We start from the raw sequence: 17165 nt of genomic DNA, 5'->3' as shown, positions 1-17165 counted from the left end.
CCCGTGAGCCTCTTGTTTAAATTATCAACTTTTCTGGGAACTCCACCCCAACCCCATATTATCGTTGTTATGGTTCTTTACCATAATTTATTCATTGAACTATTTTGAATAAGACGCCGCTGAAGGGTCAAGCTGTGAAGCCCGTGTATAACCCCTGCTATATATCTACAAGTTAAATTTAGATTACCCAAAGGAGTTTCCGTACATCTGAATTGACGCCATTCAGTTTGTCAATAAGGAGTGACCTCGTTTCTCTGAACTTTGGCGTGATTTCTGTCATAATATTAAACGACCGTACACGTGATTTGCTGCTCATTTTCAATACTGTTCGAGACATGAAATAAGTGACTATGGAGTTTATAAATAAGGAAATTTGGCCAGAGGAATTTTCGGGGGCTGTTTACGGATTAACAGTGGTTTCCATATCATTTGTAGGATTTTATGTTTTAAGTGTTTTCGCTGAATTTTTGCTACCCAAAGCTGCCGAAAAGAATGCTTGGAAATGGAAAAACATTTCTACATCGCTAGTTCATTCAGTCATAACTGGGTTTTGGTCTTGTTTGTGGTAGGTTTAATGAAAACAGTATCATAATTTAGAACTTAGTACAAACTTTGTGTGTATCTATTTTCAAATTTCTAATGATATTTTTTAGTTTCTACGACAATCCAAAGTTGGCAGAAGACATGATCAAGACTCACACAGTATTAGCACACACTTTGATCAGCGTGTCTGTTGGTAAATATCATCATTTGTAATTACTATGCATTTATAATTTTTGAGTTACGCAACTCGCAAGTTGTGCAAACACGTGTGACCTACTTTGATATGGGTATTTTTGGTCCCCTGAAACCTATCGGTTTTATTTTCACACAAGTGTTGATTTTACTATGAAAGAACTATTATGGGGCCCGTACCTCAAACTATGATTTATAACAGCTTTATACACAGTAGGGGCGTGGCCGATACGAAATGTTTTCTTAAAATGATAAATTTTCTACATAGAAGTTGAGAAATATGACAATCATTTAAAACCATCCTCACAATCAAAAGATATAAAAGTGTTATTTTGACAATGGAAAAAGAAAAATAGGCTCTCGTCGCAGTTATTTACAATAATAACTATAGTTTGAAGCATTTTTATGTTTCCTGGCAAGTCTATTTAACACAAATAATGCATTTAATAACGTTGAACTTGAACAAGGGACCCATTTTACATTTAATAGTCACATGTTGTGATAATAAATGTGAAGTTAAATCATTAAGGAGGTTGACTCACTGGTCAAATCCTGTGCACATATGTAGTAGTTTATATAATACAATAAATTATACAATGTTGTATGTAAATTTTTCGTATTATGGTACAAAGAAACATCGCACATAATCAATATCTTATTGTATTTCCCCTGTTTAACTGAAATGATGATAAATTGATAGGCATGCAACTATAATTACTAGAAAATAAAACATTTTTTGTATTCTTTGTTTGATTTCAATTACTTGAAAAGAATTAAGACTTGATCACCCGTCTTGTGTTAATGATGTGGACATAGTTACTGTGGAAAATACTAATCTTAAGGATCCTCTCTTCTCGAAACACTAAAGAGTTTCAATGTCCAGGTGTGATCTACCTTTTTGATTTCAATTAAATTGTTTTAAAAAAGTATATACCAGTTTATTAGCATATTATTTATAAAAAAGAGAAGAAAGATTCTAAGAATTAGCTATGTTTGGATGATTGGGACAGTTGCAGTTTTTGGAAATGGGGGGGGGGGGGGTATTCTCTCCTTTTAGCGGGATTTAATTTTTATAACAAATACTTTTTTTTTCCTTTTTCACATCTAACAATAATTATTTGTGTTGCTATATTTATGAAGTCTTCAAAATTTATAAAAGTTATATTATGTACAATATTCTTTGTAGGTTATTTTATATATGATAGTGTTGATATGCTGAGATACCAGAGAAATAGACAGTCCTTTGAATTATTAGGACATCATGTTGTGGTGAGTACATTTCAATTCAACAGACAGCAGATCTGTGAACCTTTGTACAAAAAGGACTCTCTAGTCTACTTGTGACTGTATATACTTATCATGCTTATTAAGTAAATACTTTTTTTTTTAAATTAAACATAATATGCTGAACTGGTATCTGTCTTCCTTCAACAATATTTCAAAAATTCCCCATATACCCAGTAAGGGTGCTGGCCTGTGGAATATGCAGCTCTTTGGACCCCCCCCCCCCCATTTGTTTTTTATCTGGGAGGGTTTGTTGTTGAAGCCAGATAAACCCCATTAATTGTTAAATTAGACCACAAGGACTTAAATCTCATGTTTTATGAAGTCAATCTTTGAACCCTATAATTTCTTCGGGTAATATCTGAGGTGTAATTGTAATAAAAAAAAAATTAAACACTAAATTAATAAGGAAGTTATTATACTAAGTGGTTCGATCCTTATACAGTAAAAGGAATTTGGAAAATATTCATTTGGTTTGCAGTCATATCTTGATGGAAAAAGTAACTTGTTCAACTTAGATGACTGTTGTTGTCAGCAACAGTAAAACAGCCCATACAGCCTTTGAACTATGACTTGCACACTTATCATTGAATACACTTAACAATTAAGGGCCACCGACCTACAGTCTTATAAACTTAACTTTCCTCACAACACTGCACAAATAGCATAGTTATATCAGGAGAGAGTAGCTGGGCACTTGCAAGCAGTAGGAATTGTGAAAAAATGCTGACATTGTGACTTCACTGTAATATCTTTGTGTATTTAAGGTTATTGCCTGTTGAATGGTGTTAAATATTAATGTTTCATAGGTAGAGCTACCGTTAGGACATTTAAATTCAATACTATGAGATTTATCGCTAGGTTTGAACTTAACATTAAATACAAATATGTTTACAAAAACTTCAAAGAATTCAGGTAAAAGTATTACCCAAATTACATTTGAAAACTAAGTAGAACAAATATATAGAGGATATTTAATGTTTTAGGTTGGATGTAGAATTGGTAAATTCACAATTTGGACCTTTTTTTTGTTGACATGATTTTCATTAGATATGATTTAAACAATAATTATTCAGAAATTCTGAAAACGGACTAGATTGGGCAACACTGCCCAATAGACAAACTGCCTATAAATACCCTCTGTATACAAGATAATAGGTAACAAATACAATGAACTGAGTAAATGTTTTATTAATACAACACAGGCAGACACACCCTCTCTCACACACACCCTCTCACATATCGTCATATCCTCCTTCACACACACAAGCACAACTGACTCACACAGATCCAGATAAAAAATATCAAAAGTTGCATAAATAACACTGACAGCCAAAAAAACCAAGAGGCCCAAGGGCCTTATAGGTCACCTGAGCATCATGCAACAACTTTCAAATGATTGAATTTGGTTCATGTTTTAAGCTAGATGCTATGGCATTCACAATTTTGAAAGAGGCACCATTGCTAATAATAACTATACACTCAGCAATTGCTTAGTTTGTTTACTTAATACCCATAGGCAGGGTAGGGGAACAAAAAATGCATTTCAAGTAATCATTAATATTCAGCAATAATCAGAAGTGCCCCTACCACACATGAACCCCTGACCCTGGGTCTACACATTGCACAATTTTTGAAAAGGCACACTTGCTTATCTAAAATGTTTGATTAATACCAAGGAGCAGATTTCAAACAATTCATTTTGTATATAAGTAGAGCCCCCCCCCCCCCCTTTGGTATCCCTGACCCAGGGGCCTTGAAATTCACAATTATGGAAGAAGAACCCTTGCACATCATAACTATATAGGTAGTTCATCTGTTTATTACCCAGGAGCAGAGAAAAAGATTTTCATAGATGTAATGTTTTTCACTATATAATCATTATAGAGCCACGCCCCAACACCAGAACCCCTGACCCTGGGGGCATGAAATTTATAATTTTGGTAGAGGCACTCTTGTTCATCATAACTATGTACTTAGTTAGTTTATTTAATACCCAGGAGCAGAGAAGAAGATTTTCAAAGAATTAATGCATTTACACTATATAATCAGTATAGCCCAACCCTAGCACTAGAACCCCTGACCCTGGGGCCATGAATTTCACAATTTTGGTAGAGGACTCAGTGCTGATAACAATCATGCCAACAGTTTGACTGCTTGATGTCCAGGAGTAAAGAAGAAGATTTTTAAAGATTGCACTAATTTTAGTGGTTTTGGTCCCACTCCCAGGCCCCAGGAGGGCAGGGACCAAGAAATTCAAATTCACAACTTTTGTTTCCCTTCACCCATAGATGCTATATGCCAAAATTGTTGAAATTGGTGCAGTGGTTTCAGAGAAGAAACTAAAAATGTTCAAATGTAAGACAGAAATAATGCATTTTCACTATATAATCAATAGAGCCCCACCCTAGCACCAGAACCCCTGACCCTGGGGCCATGAATTTCACAATTTTGGTAGAGGCACTCTTGCTCATCATAACTATGTACTTAGTTAGTTTATTTAATACCCAGGAGCAGAGAAGAAGATTTTCAAAGAAATAATGCATTTTCACTATATAATCAATATAGCCCCACCATAGCACCAGAACCCCTGACCCTGGGCCCATAAAATTCACAATTTTGCAAGAGGCTCTCTTGGTCATCATAACTATGTACTTAGTTAGTTTATTTAATACCCAGGAGCAGAGAAGATTTTCAAAGAAATAATGCATTTTCACTATATAATCTATATAGCCCCACCCTAGCACTAGAACCCCTGACCCTGGGGCCATGAATTTCAAAATTTTGCAAGAGGCTCTCTTGGTCATCATAACTATGTACTTAGTTAGTTTATTTAATACCCAGGATCAGAGAAGCTTTTCAAAGAAATGATGCATTTTCACTATATAATGTATATAGCCCCACCCTAGCACTAGAACCCCTGACCCTGGGGCCATGAATTTCAAAATTTTGCAAGAGGCTCTCTTGGTCATTAGGCCAAAATAAAAAATAGTCTTGTTTCCTGCTACCCGACCTACCCTATTTTTTTGCACCCGACCCTAAAGTTTTTTTTTAGCTTTTGGGGAAAAAATTCAAAATTTTAGAAATTTCATGTTTCAAAAGTGAAAAAAATGTATGTATTCTCAAGTTGTATTTCATGAAATATATGTTTAAAATATGGACTTCCGTAAAATTCCACTTGAGTTGTGCATCCAAAGACATGGAATTTCATTTTGAAAGATGATAATGGCTTTAGCTATCTAAGCTATGACATGTTCAATTTGGTTTTGTAGTGGTTCATATCCAAAATCAAAGTACTGAAAGTACTGATAGACGGAGGCTTGGAATGAACATGATTTGTTGTCTCTTTGGGAATTTTTTATTCATATTCTGACCCCAACATTTGCCTAAAGGTAGTTGGCCATATCTTTTGAACATTAGATACCAGGACATTTATACTTCATATTTGTATTTTTGTGGAAAGACCTTTCATTAGATATTAACAAGCTTGACCTTTTGACCTTGACCTACGAGATTCCATACTTATGAAGAAACTTTAACTTTGGCCATAAGTTTTGAATGGTAAGGGATAAATAGTGCTTTTTATACGTACATATGTAATCCTTGTAAGAAGACCCAGAACTTTGACCTTTTGACCTTGGAGTTTGACCTACTTTTATAAAGCAAATCTTGACCATAACTTGAAAAGGTTTTGGGTTAGTGCTTTCATACTTTATATATTTAATCCTTATGACAAGACCTTTCATTTTATAGCAAGACATTTGACTTTGGAGTTTGGCCTACTTTAAAAAAAAATATCATTTTTCATAACTTTTGAAGGGTTAGGGCTTCATACTTCACATATGTATTCTTTGTGGGAAGACCTTTCATAGCATACCAACAATCATGACCTTTTGACCTTTACCTTGGAGATTTCCGTACTTATGGATTAACTTTAGCCTTAGCCTACTTTCATATTTCACAATTTTATTTCCAGTAAGAATACCATACTTTTGGTACCAATATATTAAATTTGCATCTTCGCTATATTGCCACACGGGGGGCCAGAGTGTTTCACAAATACATCTTCTTCATTTATTTATCGTGGTCTAATGTTTAATTATGTAATTTACTGAATTCCCATTTTTCATCAAAAGGACAAACCACTCTAATTGAAATAAACTATATTAATTTGAATTCTTTAGTGACTCATGGTAAGAGCTTCCTGAAATGTGAGAAAACCAAAAGTACTTTAGTATATCTAACTCTTCAGGACTAAAAGGAGCTGAGATACAAGCATTCAGATATATCAATGCATAGATGTAAACATGCACATTCAACTTTTGATTAACAATTCTGTTGTGTTGGGTAATGAACATGAAGAGGATGCAAATATTTCAAACATTATGAAAAATATTAAGCAGAACAAACGCCTGTTTGGTCCAGATCATAAAATGTACTAAGCTCTATAGCTTTTATTTTCCAGTGTGCATTAATCCTGACTTCCAAATTCTTACTTGACTGGTGATACCTTAAGAAAACATTTGCATCCAGGTGAAAGTTGACACGTACCGCAAAATGTGCCATCCCATTGTTTAAGTTTTTATAAAGTGATTACAACGCCTTAATACTAGATCTCATGGATTCAACGATACCCTAATATCCAGTATTATACATGTATGTGATTTTACGGATAATACCCAATTTCGTGGAAAATCCTTCCCGTTTCAGAGGTGGATCCAGCCATTTTTGAAAGGGGAGTTCTAGGGTTGTACTGTATACTCTATATTCTTTCATATAAAAGGGAATAGTGAGTGGCAGAAACTTGATGTGTGAGAATCTATCTACATGTATTTAATACATAAGTTAGACGTACAAATACATGTATTTTAATTTATTCTCGGAAAATGTTTTTTCTCTCTCTTTCTCTCTCTCTCTCCACTTGACAAAAAATAAAGGGGGCTTCCAACCCCGGAACCTACCCTCCTTTGGATCCACCAATGAACCGCTTACAAGCATTCACCCATCTTTGACACTTTTTCAATATCTCTCCAAGGTTTGGGAAACCTAATAAATTTAACTCCTTGCATATATTTTTTGTGGGCATACTTTGAGTCACTATTGCAGATTCCATGACAACAGTGTTTTAATGCATCATTTTTTTGCACAGATTAGCCATAATATTACTTAATTAATTTACACCACAAAGTAAGATTCAAGCCACTGTTTTGGTCATGTAAACATAGAAACATGTAGGTCAGTTTGTCCCATCTAAATAGTTTGCAAAATCTTCTGAAATATGTGATAAGGAATTCTAAAAATAGATGCAGCAGAGATTCTGTACCTGTGCTATAAACAGATAAGACGCAGCTCTCTGCTGAGTCAGTGAGTGAACATTTAAAATATGTCAGTTTCAATTAAACAATGATGCAGATTTCTTTTACCTAGGTAATGTAGGGTATTAATGTGATAGGACCTTCGCAAACTAATTTAAAAGCCCTCAGGCGAGGTCAGATAATTATAGGTTCATGAGGAAAAAAAGAATTATGTATTGTTTTTGGAAAATATTGTAACCGAATTAGATTAATTGCATCAAAATTAGATGCAGAGAACTGCACTCGGTGATCTGTTTTGGTTTCCCCGACAATTTAAATTCTGTGTCAGCGAGAGTTTTTATCAGCCAATGAGCGTGTCAGCAGCAGACTCTATACATCACTGATCACCTGTCTGTATACAGCGCATATCTGATATCAGACAGGCAGGCCAGTTTATCAAAATTTAGCCTGGTTCCCTGTCCCTGTTTTGCTTCGTGTACTCCTGCCTTGGAAAGTATGAGCCTGGGGACCAGGCTAATCAAAGTTAACGTGATTTGCCGCTAGATGGCGATCGCAAATTCCCTTCCGCCTCAGATGAGCGGTACCAATAGAGCGGAGGCTAAGCCTCCATCTAAAAATACCGTTGGAAAAAATAAAATACAATTAAAAAATAAAATAATTTTCTTACCTACCTACCCTATTTTTTTCTGGCTGGTCGCAGGAAACAAGACTATTATTTTTTTTGGCCTTAGTTAGTTTATTTAATACCCAGGAGCAGAGAAGAAAATTTTCAAAGAAATAATGCATTTTCACTATATAATCAATATAGCCCCACCCTAGCACTAGAACCCCTGACCCTGGGGCCATGAATTTCACAATTTTGATAGATGACTCAAAGCTGATTACATCATACCTACAGTTTGACTGCTTGATGTCCAGGAGTCAAGAAGAAGATTTTTTAAGATTGCACTAATTTTAGTGGTTTTGGCCCCACTTCTCAGGCCCCAGGGGGCAGGGACCATGAAATTCAAAATTTTTGTTCCCCTTCACCCATAGAAGCTTTCTGCCAAAATTGGTTGAAACTGGTTAACCGGTTGCAGAGAAGAAGCTGAAAATGTGTAAATGTTAACACACGACGCACACCGCACAACGACAGACGAAAACGGATAGCAATAGGTCACCTGAGTTTACTCAGGTGATCTAAAAATGTATTAAGATGGAACATACTTAAAAAATGTTTTGTTAATCTAATACTTTCTTGTACATAATTTATGATATTGAAATTTGTTTGATAGGAAATCCCCAAACTGCCATGTAAAAGAATCTTAGCTCAGATGGTACACCAACCATGTTTAAGCTTTTGTTAGTTTATTTCTTTGTGTCCTATATTCTGGACAATTCATAAAATAGTGTTCATTATCTTCATTATGGTAATTACACTTTGGACAAGATGCATCAGCTATTATGTAATGATTTTTTAAGTGTGTATTAAGGTAAATACTAGCTAATTTTTAACGTAGTTGACAGTGAAGTGTAATCTCTTTTCTGTTATTTACAGCTCAAGATAGTGGTCGCGATCGTTAAGTTTAAACTTTAAATATTGTCTTCTCAATCATACGAGGGTCGTTAGAAAAGTTCGCGGACACATTAAATTACAAAAAATCTATTGTGTACTGTGAAGTATGACCTATGTGTGAATAAATTCCCACATTTTCTTTATTGGTATGTAAAAAATCAGGTCCATAAAATAAAATTTTGAAAATTTACAACGATTTTTATCATAAGGTCATGGGATTCACGGAACAATCACTTGACGTAAGTCGTGGAAATAGCGCGCTCACAATAGAACTTGTCCGCGAACTTTTCTAACACCCCTCGTATGTGTCAATACTGTAGCAATGAATGATTATGAAAGCATCCTCTGGTATTACATATATAGTATAGATCCAAGTTTGTTCAGATTTTAAATTCCTTGTGCACTCAGTAAACATTTACTGTGGAGGGGGGCACAACATATGATAGAATTCTTGCATAGAAAAAAAATAATTGGGTTGAGGACCAGCAGGGTTTTAGTTGTCCATCATTCCATTATTGTCATCCTGTTATAGTTTGTTTTCAGGACATTTTAGCTCACCTGAGCAAGATCAACATTTCACACAGATTAAGTTATTGTCAAAAAGACATTGATGCAAGAAAAAAACAAGCAGCAGAAATAACATTTCAATTATTTGACAACATTTAAATTAATTTTAATTACCAGATTAAACATTAAACAGCTTTTAAAGGTATAACTATTCCCAGTGTAACAGTTATTTTCTGTTTTCAGATCATCATCTGTTTTGGTGTGTCCATCGTATCCAGGATGTACGTCGGTTACGCTGTCGTTGCCTTGGTGATAGAGCTCAACAGTATTTTCCTACATCTTAGACAGATTTTACAAATTTGCCAGTTTAAAAAAGACAATAAATTTTACAGACTTAATAGCATTATCAACCTAGGTATGGAAAATTACATCAATCATAAAATCAGGAAAATTATTATATGGTTATGCCTTTAAAGTGAACATGAGTGTATATAATTATACTATCAGCTATGCCATTTGGTAGTTGGTTATTAATAATGAGTCCATACAAGAACCTTATAAAGCCAACATAAATCCAGGAAAAATCCAGATTTCAGCAGTACAATTGTGTCATGCTGATCTGCCATATTTTCCAATCTAATTAAAATTAGATGTTCCAGAACCGCTACCATTCTCAACATTTGTAGCATTCCATATTTTGGTTTACTATCATATTTAATCTTTCTTAGGTACATTTGTGGCGTTCCGTATTTCTGTGATGGCATGGATGAGTAAATGGCTGTTGATCAACAAAGACCTCATTCCTTTTGTGTTTTACACCCTCGGCAGCATTGGGCTAGCAGTCATGACTGTCATGAATATTGTGCTGTTTTACCGTCTCCTGAAGAGCGATTTTATCCGCAAGAAAGAATCCACCGTCAAAGTGGATTAGCCTTCATGTAGTTAGATAGCTTTTTATGATTAATATAAATTATTTAATTAATTGAAATATGAGAATGTTTAAATGAATTTTATGTGTGTTGGAAAGAGATATTTTTGTTTTCTAATTCAGAAAAGTTGATTAAGACTTTTTAGGTGTGATGTCTAAAAATGTCTGTCATATTAATTTTGAATACATTTTTTGTCATGATTAAGTTTTACTCAGACTGAGTCAATATATTATCTGCTTGATTCAAAGATAACAGTGCAGACGTGTTTAAATCAAACCCCGCCAGTGTGTTGTCAGTATAATTTCATGTATGTTAAAATGTAATTCATCTACTGAAGGGACATCATTTCTGTAAATCTATAGGAAGAATATTTGTTAATTTTTTTGAAGTTTTTGTATTGAGCCATTTAAGCATTCCTTGTTTATAAGAAATCAAAATATATAATTGTTAATGGACAATAATCCAAACAGTTCGAACAATTTAAACCAAAAACGGCACCAAACCACCTCACTATCCTAAGTATCCTAATTACATCTCAAAATTATACAGTTGTGGTATTTTGGCAATATTTTGTATAAATAAAAATGTACTGTGAAAGTTATTAATTTTCAAAAACTTGAATAATGACCACTAAATGTAAAGGAAATCTTAATTTGGGGAACTTTTCTGATAAACATTTAAAGAATTGTAAGAAATGAGTGGATATAATAGATAAATTTTACATTTATAACAGGTATTTTACTGGGTTGCCTTTTATCTTTTCTCAAGTATGCAAATATAATATGTCTTTTTGTTTTTAACTGAATACATGTAATTTGGTGACTTTCAACACACTCATGACTTGTTAATGATTTAAATGTAAATGAACACACTTTACTTTGAAAACAAGTTCTTAAGTTTCCTCGGCGCTATCTTTGTTATTGGTAAAGATAAAGGGAAACCAAATTAGTTCATAACAAAGGTATAAAGACATGGTTTAAAGTACAATGTATGAAAATGCCTCAGATGTTAATCAAAATGTGCAGATGTTTAATAAAAGTGTGCTTGGAAGGGGACCAAAGATACCTCTTGAAATAAAAGAGTTTGATAATTAAGATGACAAATCTTTGAATTTTATGATTTAAGCTTCTTTATGGTTGGATAAAATGAAATTTATAAAGCTGTAATATTTCAGATTTAATCTTCCATTTGATTATTAACCATCAGATGAGTAAGTCTGATTATCTTTAAAAGCAAAATAACAAAATGTTAAATACATGTTTTATAAACTAAGGTTAGTTATTAACCTATCTCAGGGGTGTACTTGACACAAGATATTTCTAAGAAAACTTTATTTTTTATGATGTTTTGAATAAAAGAATTTTCAGGCATCCGAAGATAAAAATAAAATTAGATTTAGATCTAGTTGGTTAATGTTAATTATTCTACATGTAAACTTACAATCATCTTATCTATTCTAGTTGTGTACAATACACTGTATTAACATTTAAGTAGTCTAGTTGTAGTCATTAGTAAATCATATGGTACAAGAAATATGGCACAGTAGATATCTTTATATACTCTGTAATGTACTATTAACACTGTGTACATGTATGCTCAAAATTAATATCTTCCATGATTACTTTATACCACAAATTGTACCCAACTGCCTCAGTTTTGTTTAAGATTCAATAGTACAACAGCTTTTTTAAATAGGCTTTTCTTTATTGTAAATAACTTATTTTGATTCATTGTATAAAGATCTATGTAGCAAGGCTTTGCTTGTTTAAATATGTATTATAAAATTTTATTTAATAAACAATTGATTTTTGCCTCTTTAAATCAGTAAATGTACACCCAGTTCTTAAAAGACATGCATTGATGTCAAAATCATAGACAGGTTTAATGAATGGGTAAAAATTGGAAGCAAAGATATTTTATTTTTGTTTCAAAGAACTATATGTGGTATTAACCAACATTTGCCCCCCAAAATCAAACTTTGATGGAGTAATATTTAATTAAGTCCTTAAACAGGGGAGTATATGCTGAATTCAAAGCACAGAATAATTTCATAAGAAATCACGTCATATGTACGTAATGACGTCACAAATATGACGTAATTTCAGTTTTTTTATGAATTTTGCAGAAAAATGTACATATTTCATCGATATTTTGAATAAAAGTCACATAGCGCATGTGTGTTCAGGATAAATATTTTGATATAATGTGTAGAATGATAATATCAATGAAATATGTCAATATTGTTCCTGAACACACATGCGCTCTATAAATTTTAAAGCTTAAATTGTTGAAATTTTGTCCATTTTGTCCTCTTTCTGGATAAGGATATAAAATCGGACTAGTTTGTGACGTCATAAAAACAGAAATTGTGAATACACTGCTCTGGAACTATAACATTTTCTGTTAACTTATATTTCTCGTACAATTTATTGAATTCAGCACATTTCAGGAAGTTTTCAAAATTTGACTTTTGTGGGGGCAAACATATGCAATATACCGCATATAGTTCTTTATGTCAGTTTTTCGATGATGTTTAGATCCACAGATGAATATATTCTTTAAAATTGTTTAATCTTGAGATGTCTCAAAGTCATGATGTTAAAGAGTTGTCTATTATAATCATGTAGCACTTAAGAATTGTCTTATGTAATCCCAGTATTGTATAGAATTGTCTGTCAGATGTTAAAACTGTATGTAAAACATTGTCCCATGTTATCCAGATTTGGTTAGGAATTGTCTGGTGTAAATTATCTGGTGTAATCCTGTCATTGTCAAGAACTGTTTGATGTAATCCCAGTATGTTCCAGGAACTGTATGTTGTAATCCCAAGATGATTAGAGAAGTTAAATTCTCAAGGTGGTTAGAAATAATCATTTCAATCCCAAGATGATTAGGGATTGTCTTATATAATCACAAGATGAGTAGAGATTGGCTGTTGTAATCCCAAGATGGTTTTGAATTGTCGGATATCATCACAAGATGATAAGGAATTATCTGTATCATCCCAAGATGTTGAAGGATTGTCTGATATAATCCCAAGATGATAAGGAATTATCTAATAAAATCCCAAGATGTTTAGGGATCATCTGATATCATCACAAAATGATTTTAGTTGTCTGATTTAATCCCAAGATGATTTTAAATTGTCTGATATACATATAATCCCAAGATGATTTTGAATTGTATGATATAATCCCAAGATGATTTGAGATTGTTGTCATACTTCCAGATTATTAGGGATCATGTAATATAATCTGGACATGATAAGGGATTATTTGATGTAATCTTGAGATGTTGAGAGATTGTTTTTATTTTCCCCAGATAACTAGGAACTGTATGATATAATCCCAATTTGTCTAGGGATTTTCTGGTGTAATCCTGAGATGATTAAAGATTTACTTGACATAATGACAAGATTATTAGGATTAATTGTCTGATGTTAAGGAATTGTCTTGGGATAATTGTATTCTGAAGATGGATATTATGGGCTGCCTCAAGTTATGCTGTTAAGGTCAATTTGTGTTATCCAAAGAAGTTTTGGTACCCTTATTTTTTTTTTATTGCTTCAAATGTTCATTTTATACGTAATTATATTTTTGTACATCAAATTTACATATATTTTGGAAAAAAAAACTTTACTGGAAGCCTAGTTGAAAGAACAAATTGCCTTATGAATACTGAACATGATGAATATTCCAATCTAACTGATATATAATCCCACAAGCGTCAGAATTGTGGTGTATGTGCTGAATAGAGGTTTGCTTTCATGTTCCAATTGCCAAGTCCCATAACTTTGATATTAAAACTTTACGCTGGTGCTATTTTACACACTGTAGAACTTAGCTGTGTTCAGTTGATGTGTTTGTCATATATTTCTCCTGTGGGGAATTTATAACCTAGAAAAAAGAAAAACAATAGAGAAAAAATATAAACAGGCATATTCCATATATTATATTTACTTTATGAATTATATACTGTAAATTAATTCTTTTTGCAGTTTCTTTGTGTTGATTTTGAACAGGAACAAATCTTTGATTATTAATATTAATTTATTTGTGCTACATTGAAAACATTCTGTATTTATTTATAACTGTATGAAGATCATTGTAGATTATGATTATCAAAACTTATTGGAACAAAAATTATTTTGTAAAATATAGTTAATTTGGTTGTGTATTCTCAGCTTGAAGATTGTATTTTCTTATGCTTATATATAAACAACCAACCACCTCAGTTTCTTTTGTGATATGTAGACATTGTTTTGTAATGTGCTCATAATGAAAATAAAATTGTTTTTATTTATAATGTAGTTTCTTATTGACTATATCTATGTAGGTTTTGGAGATCAAGCCTTCCAGCAAATTACAATTGTTGAATTCCTATGGATACTAATGGCACCCCATTATCACCAGGTTTTTTAGCTCAACTGAGCCGAAGGCTCAAGTGAGCTTTTCTGATCAAAATTTGTCCGTTGTCTGTCGTTGTCATTGTCGTAAACTTTTCACATTTTCATCTTCTCCTCAAGAACCACTGGGCCAATTTCAACCAAACTTGCCACAAAGTATCCTTAGGTGAAGGGGATTCAATTTTTTTCAAATGAAGGGCCACATCCTCTTCCAAGGGGAGATAATTATGTATTTGTGAAAAATTAATGGCATTTTTAAAAAATCTTCTTCTAAAGAACCACTGGGCCAGGAAAGATGAAACTCATGTGGAATCATCCTCAGGTAGTGTAGATTAAGATTTGTACAAATCATGACCCTCGGGGGTAGGGTGGAGCCACAGTGGCCGATCAAAGATTTACATAGGAATATATAGGAACCAGAAGTCTCTGTCAAGACTGAAGCTCTATACTGGTTTGTACTTAAGCAAAGGAAGAGAAAAGTACTTGAGCAGTCGGGAATTGAAAATTTACAACAGCAGTACCAGGGGTGATCAAAAAGTTCGCAAACTATCTCTATATCTACAAAACCACAATTCAGATTAGAATGAAATTCGGTACACACATAGCCATACACAAGGTCTGTAAATAGAATATGCTGAATAAAGTTTCTCTCCTTGTTTGTGACATCACAATGTGAAAATGACGTCACTATTTAGGTCACTTGTGACGAAAAATGGTTGTCTCAGTCGAACTCGTTCAACAAATGACTGTACAATTTATTAGAAATCCCTCTACAGTATCATATAATAATTTGTAAACAGTTTATTGAGATAAATGAGTTCCTATAAATTCAATTAATGATTGGATTAATCGTTTTAGTGAAGGAAGGCTGATGGTTAAAAATGATTCTTGTCATCTTGTCCAGTGAAAGCAAGTTTGAAAAGATTAATGTATTTTTAATTAAGCAATTTGCTATCAAAGACCTCTAATTAGCACTTTGAAAAATAGTTGAATATTTGAACAATGATATAAGTATTAAATACCTAAGATATCATTTACTTTAGATTTTAAACATATTAGATATGATAACAAGAGGCCCATGGGCCACATCGCTCACCTGAGTAACTTGGGTGATGCAGTTCGTTTACCAGATTCCCCCTCTTGCTATACCTATCATGCCCACTACCCCCTTCACTTTTATGATTTTAAAACTTTAAAATCTACACTACCCCAGGATGCTTCCACATAAGTTTCAGCTTTCCTGGCCCAATGGTTCTTGAGAAGAAGATTTAAAGATTTGTTGTATATATTTCTATGTAAAACTTGGATTCCCTATTGTGGCCCGCCCTACCCCCAGGGGTCATAATTTTAACAATTTAATATCTACACTACCCAGGGATGCTTCCATATAAGTTTCAGCTATCCTGGCCCAGTGGTACTTGAGAAGAAGATTTTTTAAGATTTGTTCTATATATTTCTATGTAAAACTTGGATTCCCTATTGTGGCCCCTCCCTACCCCCAGGGATCATGATTTTTACAATTTAATATCTACACTACCTAAGGATGCTTCCAAATTAGTTTCAGCTTTCCTGGCCCAGTGGTTCTTGAGAAGAAGATTTTTAAAGATTTGTTCTATATATTTCTATGTAAAACTTTGATTCCCAATTGTGGTCCCGCCCTTCCCCCGGGGGTCATAAATTTTACAATTTAAAATCTACACTACCCCAGAATGCTTCCACATAAGTTTCAGCTTTTCTGGCCCAGTGGTTCTTGAGAAGAAGATTTTCGAAGATTTTTCCTATATATTTCTATGTAAAATTTTGATTCCCCATTGTGGCCCCGCCATACCCCCGGGGTCATGATTTGAACAATTTAAAATCTACACTACCTCAGGATGCTTCCACGTAAGTTTCAGCTTTTCTGGCCCAGTGGTTCTTGAGAAGAAGATTTTCAAAGATTTTTCCTATATATTTCTACGTAAAAATTGAATCCCCATTGTGGCCCCGCCCAACCCCCGGGAGTCATAATTTGAACAATTTAGAATATACACTACCCTAGGATGCTTCCACATAAGTTTCAGCTTTTCTGGCCCAGTGGTTGTTGAGTAGACGATTTTTTAATGCCCCCACCCCATTTTTGTCTTTTCTTGATTATCTCCCCTTGTGAGGGAATTTGGCCCTTTATTTTAACAATTTAAATTCCCCTTCACCCAAGGATGCTTTGTACCAAGTTTGGTCAAAATTGGCCCAGTGGTTCTTGAGAAGAAGTCGAAAATGTGAAAAGTTTACAGACGGACAGACGGACAGACAGACGGACGGACGACGGACAAAATGTGATCAGAAAATCTCACTTGAGCCTTCGGCTCAGGTGAGCTAAAAAGGATGCACCCATTCTCTATCCACCTTGAATAAAGGTCTCTCCTGAGACAGAAGATTTGTGTTTTAATGGTCGCCAT

The 17165-nt window shown here is 33.7% G+C and overlaps 1 protein-coding gene and 1 long non-coding RNA gene across 2 annotated transcripts; both read left to right on the top strand.

Moving 5' to 3' along the window:
- Nucleotides 1-11770, top strand: LOC134254689 (TLC domain-containing protein 2-like). Its single transcript, XM_062737229.1, has 5 exons — nucleotides 1-565; nucleotides 654-736; nucleotides 1922-2004; nucleotides 9640-9811; nucleotides 10125-11770. Exons 1-5 carry the CDS (start codon nucleotides 351-353, stop codon nucleotides 10325-10327), a joined length of 756 nt encoding a protein of 251 aa, XP_062593213.1. The 5' UTR covers nucleotides 1-350; the 3' UTR covers nucleotides 10328-11770.
- A 1070-nt stretch (nucleotides 11771-12840) lies between these two features.
- Nucleotides 12841-14630, top strand: LOC134254692 (uncharacterized). The gene is made up of 2 exons (XR_009989366.1): nucleotides 12841-13398; nucleotides 13686-14630. It is a non-coding gene; the product is annotated as an uncharacterized LOC134254692 (long non-coding RNA).
- Nucleotides 14631-17165: the final 2535 nt, after the last annotated feature.

The sequence above is a fragment of the Saccostrea cucullata genome, unplaced genomic scaffold (genome assembly GCF_032062105.1).
Source record: "Saccostrea cucullata isolate Sc308-1 unplaced genomic scaffold, CSIRO_AGI_Scuc_v1 ctg1399, whole genome shotgun sequence".
Classification (NCBI taxonomy): Eukaryota; Metazoa; Mollusca; class Bivalvia; order Ostreida; family Ostreidae; genus Saccostrea; species Saccostrea cuccullata.
Note: the sequence above shows the minus strand (reverse complement) of the source record. Positions and strands in the feature narration are given on the sequence as shown.

Excerpts from the sequence above, each read along its gene's own strand:
- LOC134254689 (XM_062737229.1), top strand. The coding sequence starts at position 351 with ATGGAGTTTATAAATAAGGAAATTTGGCCAGAGGAATTTTCGGGGGCT. Across the intron at positions 737-1,921 it reads TTTGATCAGCGTGTCTGTTG|GTTATTTTATATATGATAGT; the intron begins GTAAATATCATC and ends TATTCTTTGTAG. Across the intron at positions 2,005-9,639 it reads TATTAGGACATCATGTTGTG|ATCATCATCTGTTTTGGTGT; the intron begins GTGAGTACATTT and ends TTCTGTTTTCAG.